This window comes from Diadema antillarum, unplaced genomic scaffold (assembly GCF_040938485.1).
Source record: "Diadema antillarum isolate AM-2024a unplaced genomic scaffold, OU_Dant_1.0 scf00000063, whole genome shotgun sequence".
NCBI lineage: Eukaryota > Metazoa > Echinodermata > Echinoidea > Diadematoida > Diadematidae > Diadema > Diadema antillarum.
In genome coordinates this window covers 2842268-2858149 of record NW_027270952.1, presented here as the reverse complement: position 1 = coordinate 2858149, position 15882 = coordinate 2842268, and the positions used below count along the sequence as shown (strand labels likewise).

Here is a 15882-nt window from a genome sequence, read left to right as displayed (position 1 = left end):
TTTCGGAGTGTGTTTGTTTGGGTCTAATTTTGGTGTGTTTTTCGCTTTTAGTGTTTGTGTCCAGCTTGTAAGAAGTTCTATGATTGGCTATTTTCTATGCTTTCTAGCGATAAACCCATCATAACTTAAACCTACAGCAATTATCGAAATGGTGCACAATCTGATAAAGACGATAAACGACGATAAACGACGACCCATCTTCAGCGTCATTATTCAAGTTTGACTGGAATTTTTGTGCCTTTCTTTTTCCAAAGAGGAGATGAAAATTCCCTATGTTACTTCAATTTGCCTTAATTAATTTCTTGGAAGAAGACAGTGTTTATTTTCTTTAATTTGATCACAGTTTTGAAATATACAATTTTTTTTTGTGATTTAACTTTCAGGTAACTATTCTGTGAGGCATGATAGGCCTAATTTAAATCAATGGTCAGACTTAATGACTGCAGATTAGTTTGCATAACTTTTCAGGAACGCTTTTGAGATAAAGAAGCAATTCCTCTCAACGATGCTGGATCTGTATACATACACCTCCCTCTCTCTAAACTCCTTAGATTGGAAATCAATCTATGAGATTGTGGTTAGGGACAAATTCAAAATTAAACTCGAAAGTTAGATTTGACTTCTAAATCTACCACATTCAGATTTTCAATCTAATTTTGGATTTGTCCCTCATCTATATCTAAGGTATTCAGTGAACTGCCTCGTATGAGAACATTTCGACCATTTGAATTGTCTTTTATCCCCCCCCCTTGTTCTAAAACTCTCAGGATTATTATCTTGTTGACTGCCGAATCTTCATTCCGTGGTGGATCTCCATTATACACGGCCTGTGAATTGAGGAACAGAGGTGTAATCATATTTTCCATTGGGCTAGGATCAGGCGTAGACGTGACAGAATTGGAGGGCATCGGGTCCTCTATCGAACACATCTTTTATTTAGACCAGTTCGGAAATGTGTCGAGCTTCGCTGATGTGATCAAGTCAGGTAATTACACCTTCCCACGGACATAATAGATAGGTTTTGTATTCTGTAATGTTGTGGCCAACCTTAGAAAACCAGACATAATTTTTCTTCTATGACAAGAAAGCTCGTCCGACCTTGTCCTAAGCCAAATAACCATGATAACTGCAAATTGTTTCAGAATCGTGTCATGTCAATATTCACAGCAGGGCAAATTACTTGGATAAAATCATAGAAACGTCGATGAATTAAGGAACATTACAAAACGCTTTTTATATCATTATGACCCCCATCATAGCCTAAGACATATCATTTAAGCTCAAAATCAATGACATGTGGAGAAGAAAGTTTATTTAGCATCTTTCAGCTCTTTTGTCTAGATTTTTTTTTAATGCAGAGACCTGGGAGAGACTGCACAACGGCAAAATGAATCAACTCCTTTTTGTGTTTATCCCGAGCAAAAGAGTGATTACTTGATTGAAATGAAGTTAAAGGGGCATGCTAAACCAGATAAAAGTTAGTCTGAAATGAAAAAGTAACATTGTTCAACCATAACAATGAAAGTTACATGAAACTTGGTTTAGAATTAGAGGAGTTACGAAATTATGAAGTTTCGCTAATTTTCACAAAGTAGTTCTTGAACAGTTGATAGCAATTATGCATATAGTGACTTGTGCCATCACCTCACACTTACCATATGTAGTAGTAATATATGCAATTGCAAAATTTCCAGTATCCTTTTTTTTTCAAGCGCAATTATGCCGCAGTCTAGCACAAGTTTTCATTAAAGATTCACACGATTGTTTTTCTGTGTTTTTCTTTTTACATTTTTATTACAGAATCAAATTCATTTCTTTTGTTAGTGCATGGAAAATTGAAAATTTTGTGAGTTTATGACATCACCTCATTCGTTTACATATTCATATCAACTGTTCGGGAAGTGTCTCGCAAAAATTAGTGAATCTTTTAAATTTCGTTACTTCAATACATTTAATCCAATTTCGATTAAATTTCCAATGCTGTGCATGTAACACGTAACTCTTTCTTTTTCAGACTAACAAACTGATTGGTCCAGAATTTCTCTTTAAGTCCATCGAAGCAGTGTGTCCCTCTCTTTGTAATGGAGGGAACTAAATTTTTGCCTAAAAACTATTTGAATCCAAATCTTTCTGGAGAAAAAAAAAAAGAGAAATTGAAAGAAAGAGATACACTGCCATGACAACGTTGATGTCCCTGAAATAAAATGAGAGAAAACGGGTAGAGAAAGGTATTAAATGATTTCTTAGGTATGTCTGGTTTGTTTCTGTGCCCGTTTCCACCCCTTTTTTTTTTGGGAGGGAGGGGGGGGGGAGTGGAGAAAGCAAAATGTTGCAACTCGCATTCACTGTAATTTATCATGCTTGTTTTACTTACTTCCATTATGGAGCGAATCCTATAATTTTCCTTTGTTTCTATTTTCATGTTACAGGTTACCATAGAGGTTCACATCAAGTCTAAACGTTCAGAGTAACTTGTGTCCCGACTATATTACAGGAAACCCCCGATAAAACGAGGGGGATGGGACTACCTCTTTTACCACATTGTTAACGAAGTTTAAGGGAGACCAGCTAAAATAAAAATGGAGAACGGGCCCGCCGAATTCACCTTGTTAAAAGTTGTACCTCGTTGTAGGCGAGCTCGTTATAACGGGATTTACAATTCTTTGTAGTATGCAAACTCTTACCCAGACCATTATAGCTTGAATATAATCTTCAATGACTAGTAAATACCTGAATTGATTGGAATACACTCGCCTCCTCTGTACTCCCATCAGATGGGAGAGATGACGACTACTGGCAAGTTAATGATGATGCTTGCCCCTCGACATGTAGCCCAAATTCAGTGTGCGCTTGTGCAACCAGAAGCGGAGTCCTCCGGTATGTATGCAATGCGGGATTCTACGAGACAGCTGGCTGTATACTGATACTGTTGAATAACTCCCATTTCCTTCCAAGTGACAACTGTTACTTTTTATATACATATAGACATTTGAAACATTTTATATATGTATAAGTATATATACTAGGTGTTTTAAAAAACATTTCCCACTTTTGATCATAAATATTTCAAAAACTTTTCATTCGATAAAACTGTCATTGATATGAGTAATAGCTGGATAGTGTACAATTTGGTTGAAGGTGATTTGCACGTGAAAGCATAAATCAGTTTCATTAAATCTAAGATTGATTTTGAAGTAAGGTTTCAGATTTTGGTCAAATCTTAACCCTCTGTACAAAAATTGAACTTCGCACAGGAACCAATGATGTGTATGTGAGTGTGTGCTGACAATGGCCCTGAACAATGGACATGCCTGAACCACCTGTTGACTAGGCATCAGTCTGGCGCTTCCTGGCACATGAATGCTTAATCAATAATTCATGTGGATTGCCCTGGGCACTGCTAGTCTGAATTCATTCACGGTAAAGTGCTTGCAAACACCACATTTCATTCCAGCTGGCAATCATTTTCAAATTTTTCTTCTGACATATCACTAAATTTGGGATATAAATAAGCATAAATGATCTAAAGTTCCTCATTTTAATACAACTGTCTACTAATTAAATAGTCTGACAAATTTTTCGCTTTTTCGATAAAAAGAGATCCATTTTTGGTCAAGAGTTCAGCAGCATTTATCATTGGGGCGATTTGTTTCAGAGTAGATTTGTTTAAGGCTCCATATACACAAGTGTATACTCTAATTGATTTTCTTTACTTCCTGTCACCACGTTTACGACAGAACAGAAGGTATTCATTGTAATTTTGTTTTTCAGAAGTAGGGAGAGCACTGACGCGACTCAACGACAGTATCAACAGGCGTTTGACTTTACACAGATACTGCCAGAGGCTGAATAAAGACTAGCTGTGATAGTGGAATTTCTCATGAATGAATAATGAAGCATTCAAACCCTGGCCATTGTTCAGGACCATTGTCAGGGTGTTAACCACACACTCCCATACACACCCATTGACCCCTGTGCAAAGTGAAATTTTGTACAGAGGGTTGAAAATAGAGCAAAGTCTAGAACCTAACTGTAAAATTAATCATGGATTTCATGAAACTTATTTATGCTTTCATATTTAAACCACCTTCAACCAAATTGTACACTATTCAGCTATCACTCATATCAATGACAGTGTTATCTGATATATAGTGTTTGAATTATTAAGAATCAAAAGTGGGAAATGTTTTTTGAAACACCTAGTATATATAATACACATATGTAGACCTATATTGTGGTTTAAGTGCAATAAGTTGTCATTGAATGTTGATAAGACCTGTTATATGCATTTTAAGAGCCCTAAATCCCGTACCAATCACAAAGTAGATATTTTTATTGATAGTGTACTTATTTATGAAAACAAATCCACCAAGTTCCTAGGCGTTACTCTGGATTCAATTTTGACTTGGAATCAACATATTCAAGAAAATATGTACTTCGATTTCAAAAGCGATTGGTATACTTTATAAGTTGAAACCAATTTTGACAAAGAACGTTCTTTAAATTTTGTAAAATTCTTCTATTTTACTGCATATCAATTATTGTGATATTGTATGGGGCAACTGTGATGAATACAAAATTGATTTGTTATTTCATTTGCAGAAAAAAGCCGTCCAAATTTGTACACATTCACCTTATTTACCCCGTACCAATCCTCTATCTAAGCAACTGAAAAAATTAGAAGCAAATAATTTTCATGTTTATCAGACCGCTATTTTTATACTCAAATACATTCAACAATTTACTACCGTTCTTCCATAGTACGTTCATCTCAAAAAGTAAAATACGCTCCTATCCCACTCGTCATTACACTGACATTCATTTACTAGTAAATAACCCGATGCTACTTGTCGCCCGTAGTTCTATTCGACACCATGGACCGGACATATGGAATTCCCTGCCCGAACGAATGAAAGCATGTACATCACTTTCTTTTTATTAAAGTAAACATGAAAAAGCACATTATATCGAATTATGGGGATTAGCTGATATCTGACTATTGTAACCAAAAAAAAAAAAGTTCAATCTTAATGTTTTGGTACCTCCCCCAGTCTCTTTACACCAAATCATTCAATAAACATACCTCGTACCGCGCGACTGCTGGGCTCATTCACTTGCACCAGCACTCACCTCACTCACCTCATTCTTTGTACATATAGTGATGCCAGAATGACTCTGTTTTTTTCTTTTCTTCTGTTTTCGATAAGAAATCATGATGTGTGTTTTGCCCATTTCCCCCTCTCTTATAAGGCTTTTGTATCTTCAAGCTATATGCTTATTTGACCACAGTCTTCTGCATTTAAACTCTCAATACTTTACATGTGCCATAATTCAGTCTGATCATTTGATTCACTATATCCCGAGTGGTGCCCAATTGACGTGTTTTCTTACTCTTTACTTCAATCTGTACACGTATATCTCAGTTATGTTTGGATGTACACACTGTATGATTTATTGTCTTGAAAATAAAAAGAATGACTGTATATCATTTGTAATATATATCCAATGCAGAAAATTCCTAATAAATTCATTTGAATTGAATTGGAAAAAATATATAATTATACAGCTGTGAAGCCAGAGTTAAATGCGTGATGCGATTTTTTAATGTTCAAACTGAAGTTTCACTATGTAGGACACTCTTTTATTTTGTTATTTTGCTTTAATACACACGCACACACACACACACACACACACACACACACACACACACACAAGACGTATATTATGCATGCATAAAAACAGTATACATTTACATATATGTATATGCGTATCATATGTAATCGTCTTTCTATTTGAATATCATATTTTCCATTTACAGGTTTTGCAACCTGCGCTAACGACCAAATATTCCTAGTTTCTGTGTTTGCGATGAGAGTTTAGTGATAATAAGTTACATTTTTAGTGTCTACCACATTGCTAGTGGAAACGATTAGGATTTTGAAATATGCTGTAACTTATTCTTTATTTTGCTTTATTTTAGACAGTGACGAATGTCTATCAGGGCCATGTCTAAACGACGGGAAATGCACTGATAAGATTAGAGATCTCATGTGACTGCCCAATAGGTTTAACAGGACATAGGTATGGAAGAGGTATCTTCTACAGATGGGTTCATAAAACACTCAAGTTTCCTTTCCATCTACATCTTTGTATTCATGAGATAGCGCTGCCCGAACTAGACGTGCCATGTCAGGCAAGGCTGTTATGATTTTCAGGCGTTTTTTGTTTGTTTATGACCTATATTGTACGTCTGTTTGTAAAATAACTTTTAAAAATACGAACGGATTTAAACGAAATTTTCATGAAAAACTTATAGGGCCTAATAAGAACAGACAATAAAATTTCGAGAGTGATCCGGATCACCGTCTGATTGTAACGGCCGGGTTTTGCTTCATTTAAGGACATCACTCATTCTTACCAAACATCAAACGTCATTCATATGATTTAAATTAAGCACAAAGTTTGGTTTGCATTAAAGATCCACGACTACTCACTTTGTTTCATTTTGGAAATTCTCTTGTCAGTACTTGTTTTAACTACACATCAACCAGCGTTCCTGTTATTATACCAAGTAAAAGTCCAGGCCATCGCAGCTTATATGTCAGATTTTGTCATTTTCAATCTGAATTTCACGACATATCACAACTGGACATTGGAAAATGGTAGTTAAATGCATCATCCTGCGACAGTAGTCTGTGATACAAACTCGGTACTCCAAACTCTCACCGCAAAAATTGACGAATGTGCCCCGAACCCGTGTTTGAATGGTGGTACCTGTAATGATATAATTAACGGATTTTCATGCAACTGCTCAGCAGGGTGGACAGGGGAGTACTGTGAAATAGGTAATGTGAATCAATGTCTTCATCGTTATCTGTGTTCCATTGCTCTATCTAAGCTTTATTTCAGTGAGAGATTTGTGAGAGAAAATGTGCAGTTTTCAAGCTTTGCTCTTTGGTATCAATGCGTCATCTTTAGTCCTTCAGCAGATGAGCCCATCAAGCTGCACGATATTGTCATGGATAAATGAACTTGAACATATTTCCTTACCATTTTCTAGTTGACTTTGATAATTTGACTCAAATCAGATTTACAGGACTAACAAGGAATGATCGGAATCGAACCATTAACAGAAAGTTATACAGTATTATAGCTCACTTCAGACTCCTAATCCTAAAAGTAAATAATCCAAGCATCAACCATAATGGAAGAAATGATGATTAATTACCTCACAAATCTGTCATTCATCCATACATTAATCTTCATTGAATTTTCTCTTTGGATGTAAAATTTGTATCAAATTATCATAATCTTGTAACTACCTTGCGACAATGACTTCAAGGCCAGAAGGGTTCGCAGTAATTGATTTGTGGGAAATCAAACATGGAAACGCTAGAACACAATTGTGTAAATAAAACACAAACCAAACAGTTGAACAGTTTGAGGTGAAAACATCGCCTTTTCTAATATTTAAGTCACTCGTTGAGACCAACCTTCCAATCGGGCGAACACATTTGAACTTTAAATTCCATGACTTTGCAAAAAATAATTCCCAATTTTGATGAAACGTCATGGTGGTATACCATTTTGTTCGCTTGGTTTTACTAGCACGTATATATGTAAACACAGAATTACACATATTGGTAAACAACAAAATCTATTTCTTAGTGAACAACTAAATTGTATTCTTGTACGTGGCGGCAGCTACCGTTGTTACACATAATTATTTCCAGTAACTCCAGATTGAATGTTTCTGTACCGATATCATAAAGAATAGATATCAATTATATATTGGAAAAGTAAATGTAGCGATGTAAAGACTTGATAATAAGTAGTAAACACCTATTTACTACGTTAACATTTAATCGTACATACAGCCGGGATTTGCTTCAGTTTTTTTTCATATCTCTCATTCTTACCAAACATCAAACGTCATTCATATGAGTTAAGCATAAAATTTGATATGCATCAAGAGCCACGACTACTCACGGTGTTTCATTTTGGAAATTCTCTTGTCAGTATACTTGTTCTAACTACACATCAACCAGCGTTCCTGTTATTATGCCAAGTAAAAGTCCAGACCATCGCAGCTTATGTCAGAGTTTGTACTTTTCAATCTGAAGTTCACGAAACATCACAATTGGACATCAGAAATCGTAGTTAATTGCATAATCATCCTGCGACAATACTCTGTGATGCAAGCTCGATACTCCAAACTCTTACCGCAGAAATTGACGAATGTGCCTCGAACCCGTGTCTGAATGGTGGTACCTGTAATGATCTAATAAACGGATTTTCATGCAACTGCTCAGCAGGGTGGACAGGGGAGAACTGCGAAATAGGTAATGTGAATCGATGTCTTCATTGAGTATCGTTATCTATGTTGAATTGTTCTATCTAAGCTGTATTTCGTTGACTAGATTTCTAACTTCAGTCATACAAATATTCATCAGACATCAACTGATTTTACTCTAATGTGTGCGGGAATACCGATGACTATCAAGTACTCGAAACAGATCTGCACGAATTCTTACATTTCAGATGTGAATATTGCAGAGATTTCATTAGCGCATTCTATAACCATTCAAAATGAGAAAACATCAGATCAAAATCTAAATCCTTATGCTTTGGTTCTCTCTCTCTCTCTCTGCCCTCAGACCTGAACGAATGTGCCTCGAACCCGTGTCTGAATGGTGGTACCTGTTATGATCTAATTAACGGATTTTCATGCAACTGCTCAGCAGGGTGGACAGGGGAGTACTGTGAAATAGGTAATGTGAATTGTCTTCATCGTTATCTGTGTTGCATCGCTCTATCTAAGCTTTATTTCAGTGACGAGATTTCTAACTTCAGTCATACAAATCATCACACATCAACTAGTTTTACTTTATTATACTCTATTTTACTGTCAAGTGGAAAAAAGAGATCAGTACGAAATTAAGAATTCTGACATTTCAAATATCGCGTATAGATTTTATTAACGGATTCTATAGTCATGTACAAGTAGAATTTAAATCCGTATGTTTTATTTTTTCCCTCTCTCCTAAGACCTGAACGAATGTCTCTCGAACCCGTGTCTGAATGGTGGTACCTGTTATGACCTAGTAAACGGATTTTCATGCAACTGCACTGCAGGATGGACAGGAGCGTACTGTGGAACAGGTAATGTGAATTGATATGTTCATCAAGCATTAGTCAACCATTTGCTGTCCAAATGTAACCAATGATATCTGAATGATTTCTCGCTTTAACAGGCATTTAGAAAATGTGCAGTTTTCACACTTTGCTATTTGGTATCAATGCGTCACCTGTAGTCCTTGAGCAGATGAACCCATCAAGCTGTACTATTGTCATGGATAAATGAACTTGATCATATTTCCTTACCATTTTCTAGTTGACTTTGATATTTTGACTCAAATCAGATTTACAAGACTAAGAAGGAATGATTAAAACGGAATCATTAACAGGAAGTTATAAAGTATTATAGCTCACTTCAGACTCCTAATCCTAAAACTATATAATCCAAGAATCAACCATAATGGAAGAAATGATGATTAATTATCTCACAAATCTGTCATTCATCCATACATTAATCTTCATTGAATTTTCTCTTTGGATGTAAAAATTCGTATCAAATTATCATAATCTTGTAACTACCTTGCGACAATGACTTCAAGGCCAGAGGGGTTCGCAGTAATTGATTTGTGGGAAATCAAACATGGAAACGCTAGAACATATTTGTGTAAATAAAACACAAACCAAACAGTTGAACAGTTTGAGGTGAAAACATCGCCTTTTCTAATATTTAAGTCACTCGTTGAGACCAACCTTACAATCGGGCGAACACATTTGAACTTTAAATTCCATGACTTTGCAAAAAATAATTCCCAATTTTGATGAAACGTCATGGTGGTATACCATTTTGTTCGCTTGGTTTTACTAGCACGTATATATGTAAACACAGAATTACACATACTGGTAAACGAAAAAAAATCTATTTCTTAGTGAACAACTAAATTGTATTCTTGTACGTGGCGGCAGCTACCGTTGTTACACATAATTATTTCCAGTAACTCCAGATTGAATGTTTCTGTACCGATATCATAAAGAGCAGATATCAATTATATATTGGAAAAGTAAATGTAGCGATGTAAAGACTTGATAATAAGTAGTAAACACCTATTTACTACGTTAACATTTAATCGTGCATACAGCCGGGATTTGCTTCATTTCTTTTTTTCATATCTCCCATTCTTACCAAACATCTAACGTCATTCATATGAGTTAAGCATAAAATTTGATATGCATCAAGAGCCACGACTACTCACGGTGTTTCATTTTGGAAATTCTCTTGTCAGTATACTTGTTCTAACTACACATCAACCAGCGTTCCTGTTATTATGCCAAGTAAAAGTCCAGACCATCGCAGCTTATGTCAGAGTTTGTACTTTTCAATCTGAAGTTCACGAAACATCACAATTGGACATCAGAAATCGTAGTTAATTGCATAATCATCCTGCGACAATACTCTGTGATGCAAGCTCGATACTCCAAACTCTTACCGCAGAAATTGACGAATGTGCCTCGAACCCGTGTCTGAATGGTGGTACCTGTAATGATCTAATAAACGGATTTTCATGCAACTGCTCAGCAGGGTGGACAGGGGAGAACTGCGAAATAGGTAATGTGAATCGATGTCTTCATTGAGTATCGTTATCTATGTTGAATTGTTCTATCTAAGCTTTATTTCGTTGACTAGATTTCTAACTTCAGTCATACAAATATTCATCAGACATCAACTGATTTTACTCTAATGTGTGCGGGAATACCGATGACTATCAAGTACTCGAAACAGATCTGCACGAATTCTTACATTTCAGATGTGAATATTGCAGAGATTTCATTAGCGCATTCTATAACCATTCAAAATGAGAAAACATCAGATCAAAATCTAAATCCTTATGCTTTGGTTCTCTCTCTCTCTCTCTCTGCCCTCAGACCTGAACGAATGTGCCTCGAACCCGTGTCTGAATGGTGGTACCTGTTATGATCTAATTAACGGATTTTCATGCAACTGCTCAGCAGGGTGGACAGGGGAGTACTGTGAAATAGGTAATGTGAATTGTCTTCATCGTTATCTGTGTTGCATCGCTCTATCTAAGCTTTATTTCAGTGACGAGATTTCTAACTTCAGTCATACAAATCATCACACATCAACTAGTTTTACTTTATTATACTCTATTTTACTGTCAAGTGGAAAAAAGAGATCAGTACGAAATTAAGAATTCTGACATTTCAAATATCGCGTATAGATTTTATTAACGGATTCTATAGTCATGTACAAGTAGAATTTAAATCCGTATGTTTTATTTTTTCCCTCTCTCCTAAGACCTGAACGAATGTCTCTCGAACCCGTGTCTGAATGGTGGTACCTGTTATGACCTAGTAAACGGATTTTCATGCAACTGCACTGCAGGATGGACAGGAGCGTACTGTGGAACAGGTAATGTGAATTGATATGTTCATCAAGCATTAGTCAACCATTTGCTGTCCAAATGTAACCAATGATATCTGAATGATTTCTCGCTTTAACAGGCATTTAGAAAATGTGCAGTTTTCACACTTTGCTATTTGGTATCAATGCGTCACCTGTAGTCCTTGAGCAGATGAACCCATCAAGCTGTACTATTGTCATGGATAAATGAACTTGATCATATTTCCTTACCATTTTCTAGTTGACTTTGATATTTTGACTCAAATCAGATTTACAAGACTAAGAAGGAATGATTAAAACGGAATCATTAACAGGAAGTTATAAAGTATTATAGCTCACTTCAGACTCCTAATCCTAAAACTATATAATCCAAGAATCAACCATAATGGAAGAAATGATGATTAATTATCTCACAAATCTGTCATTCATCCATACATTAATCTTCATTGAATTTTCTCTTTGGATGTAAAAATTCGTATCAAATTATCATAATCTTGTAACTACCTTGCGACAATGACTTCAAGGCCAGAGGGGTTCGCAGTAATTGATTTGTGGGAAATCAAACATGGAAACGCTAGAACATATTTGTGTAAATAAAACACAAACCAAACAGTTGAACAGTTTGAGGTGAAAACATCGCCTTTTCTAATATTTAAGTCACTCGTTGAGACCAACCTTACAATCGGGCGAACACATTTGAACTTTAAATTCCATGACTTTGCAAAAAATAATTCCCAATTTTGATGAAACGTCATGGTGGTATACCATTTTGTTCGCTTGGTTTTACTAGCACGTATATATGTAAACACAGAATTACACATACTGGTAAACGAAAAAAAATCTATTTCTTAGTGAACAACTAAATTGTATTCTTGTACGTGGCGGCAGCTACCGTTGTTACACATAATTATTTCCAGTAACTCCAGATTGAATGTTTCTGTACCGATATCATAAAGAGCAGATATCAATTATATATTGGAAAAGTACATGTAGCGATGTAAAGACTTGATAATAAGTAGTAAACACCTATTTACTACGTTAACATTTAATCGTGCATACAGCCGGGATTTGCTTCATTTCTTTTTTTCATATCTCCCATTCTTACCAAACATCTAACGTCATTCATTTGAGTTAAGCATAAAATTTGATATGCATCAAGAGCCACGACTACTCACGGTGTTTCATTTTGGAAATTCTCTTGTCAGTATACTTGTTCTAACTACACATCAACCAGCGTTCCTGTTATCATGCCAAGTAAAAGTCCAGGCCATCGCAGCTTATGTCAGAGTTTGTACTTTTCAATCTGAAGTTCACGAAACATCACAATTGGACATCAGAAAATCATAGTTAATTGCATAATTATCCTGCGACAATACTCTGTGATACGAGCTCGGTACTCCAAACTCTTACCGCAGAAATTGACGAATGTGCCTCGAACCCGTGTCTAAATGGTGGTACCTGTAATGATCTAATAAACGGATTTTCATGCAACTGCTCAGCAGGGTGGACAGGGGAGAACTGTGAAATAGGTAATGTGAATCGATGTCTTTATTGAGTATCGTTATCTATGTTGAATTGTTCTATCTAAACTTTATTTCTTTGACTAGATTTCTAACTTCAGTCATACAAATATTCGTCAGACATCAACTGATTTTACTCTAATGTGTGCGGGAATACCGACGACTATCAAGTACTCGAAACAGATCTGCAAGAATTCTTACATTTCAGATGTGAATATTGCAGAGATTTCATTAGCGCATTCTATAACCATTCAAAATGAGAAAACATCAGATCAAAATCTAAATCCTTATGCTTTGGTTCTCTCTCTCTCTCTCTGCCCTCAGACCTGAACGAATGTGCCTCGAACCCGTGTCTGAATGGTGGTACCTGTTATGATCTAATTAACGGATTTTCATGCAACTGCTCAGGAGGGTGGACAGGGGAGTATTGTGAAATAGGTAATGTGAATTGTCTTCATCGTTATCTGTGTTGCATCGCTCTATCTAAGCTTTATTTCAGTGACGAGATTTCTAACTTCAGTCATACAAATCATCACACATCAACTAGTTTTACTTTATTATACTCTATTTTACTGTCAAGTTGTAAAAAGAGATCAGTACGAAATTAAGGATTGTGGCATTTCAAATATCGCGTACAGATTTTATTAACGGATTCTATAGTCATGTACAAGTAGAATCTAAATCCGTATGTTTTATTTTTTCCCTCTCTCCTAAGACCTGAACGAATGTCTCTCGAACCCGTGTCTGAATGGTGGTAGCTGTTATGACCTAGTAAACGGATTTTCATGCAACTGCACTGCAGGATGGACAGGAGCGTACTGTGGAACAGGTAATGTGAATTGATATGTTCATCAAGCATTAGTCAACCATTTGCTGTCCAAATGTAACCAATGATATCTGAATGATTTCTCGCTTTAACAGGCATTTAGAAAATGTGCAGTTTTCACACTTTGCTATTTGGTATCAATGCGTCACCTGTAGTCCTTGAGCAGATGAACCCATCAAGCTGCACTATTGTCATGGATTAATGAACTTGAACATATATCCTTACCATTCTCTAGTTGACTTTGATATTTTGACTCAAATCAGATTTACAAGACTAAGAAGGAATTATTAAAATCAAATCATCAACAGGAAGTTATAAAGTATTATAGCTCACTTCAGACTCCTAATCCTAAAACTATATAATCTAAGCATCAACCATAATGGAAGAAATGATGATTAATTACCTCACAAATCTGTCATTCATTCATACATTAATCTTCATGGAACTTCACTTTGGATGTAAAATTCGTATCAAATTATCATAATCTTGTAACTACCTTGACACAATGACTTCAAGGCCAGAAGGGTTCGCAGTAATTGATTTGTGGGAAATCAAACATGGAAACGCTAGAACATATTTGTGTAAATAAAACACAAACCAAACAGTTGAACAGTTTGAGGTGAAAACATCGCCTTTTCTAATATTTAAGTCACTCGTTGAGACCAACCTTCCAATCAGGCGAACACATTTGAACTTTAAATTCCATGACTTTGCAAAAAATAATTCCCAATTTTGATGAAACTTCATGGTGGTATACCATTTTGTTCGCTTGGTTTTACTAGCACGTATATATGTAAACACAGAATTACACATACTGGTAAACAAAAAAAATCTATTTCTTAGTGAACAACTAAATTGTATTCTTGTACGTGGCGGCAGCTACCGTTGTTACACATCATTGTTTCCATCAGTAACTCCAAATTGAATGTTTCAATACCGATATCATAAAGAATAGATATCAATTATATATTGGAAAAGTAAATGTAGCGATGTAAAGACTTAAGTAGTTAACAACTATTTACTACGTTAACATTTAATCTTGCATACGGCCGGGATTTGCTTCATTTCTTTTTTTCATATCTCCCATTCTTACCAAACATCAAACGTCATTCATATGAGTTAAGCATAAAATTTGATATGCATCAAGAGCCACGACTACTCACGGTGTTTCATTTTGGAAATTCTCTTGTCAGTAGACTTGTTTTAACTACACATCAACCAGCGTTCCTGTTATTATACCAAGTAAAAGTCCAGGCCATCGCAGCTTATGTCAGAGTTTGTACTTTTCAATCTGAAGTTCACGAAACATCACAATTGGACATCAGAAATCGTAGTTAATTGCATAATCATCCTGCGACAATACTCTGTGATGCAAGCTCGATACTCCAAACTCTTACCGCAGAAATTGACGAATGTGCCTCGAACCCGTGTCTGAATGGTGGTACCTGTAATGATCTAATAAACGGATTTTCATGCAACTGCTCAGCAGGGTGGACAGGGGAGAACTGCGAAATAGGTAATGTGAATCGATGTCTTCATTGAGTATCGTTATCTATGTTGAATTGTTCTATCTAAGCTTTATTTCGTTGACTAGATTTCTAACTTCAGTCATACAAATATTCATCAGACATCAACTGATTTTACTCTAATGTGTGCGGGAATACCGATGACTATCAAGTACTCGAAACAGATCTGCACGAATTCTTACATTTCAGATGTGAATATTCCAGAGATTTCATTAGCGCATTCTATAACCATTCAAAATGAGAAAACATCAGATCAAAATCTAAATCCTTATGCTTTGGTTCTCTCTCTCTCTCTCTGCCCTCAGACCTGAACGAATGTGCCTCGAACCCGTGTCTGAATGGTGGTACCTGTTATGATCTAATTAACGGATTTTCATGCAACTGCTCAGCAGGGTGGACAGGGGAGTACTGTGAAATAGGTAATGTGAATTGTCTTCATCGTTATCTGTGTTGCATCGCTCTATCTAAGCTTTATTTCAGTGACGAGATTTCTAACTTCAGTCATACAAATCATCA

The 15882-nt window shown here is 35.9% G+C and overlaps 1 protein-coding gene across 1 annotated transcript in view; it reads left to right on the top strand.

Moving 5' to 3' along the window:
* LOC139716264 (uncharacterized) overlaps window positions 1–8368 on the top strand; it is a 36981-nt gene extending 28613 nt beyond the window's left edge. The window contains exon 6 of the mRNA XM_071627832.1: window positions 8229–8368. Coding sequence (XP_071483933.1) covers window positions 8229–8368 — 140 coding nt within the window. The remainder of the gene's footprint in view (window positions 1–8228) is intronic.
* Window positions 8369–15882: the final 7514 nt, after the last annotated feature.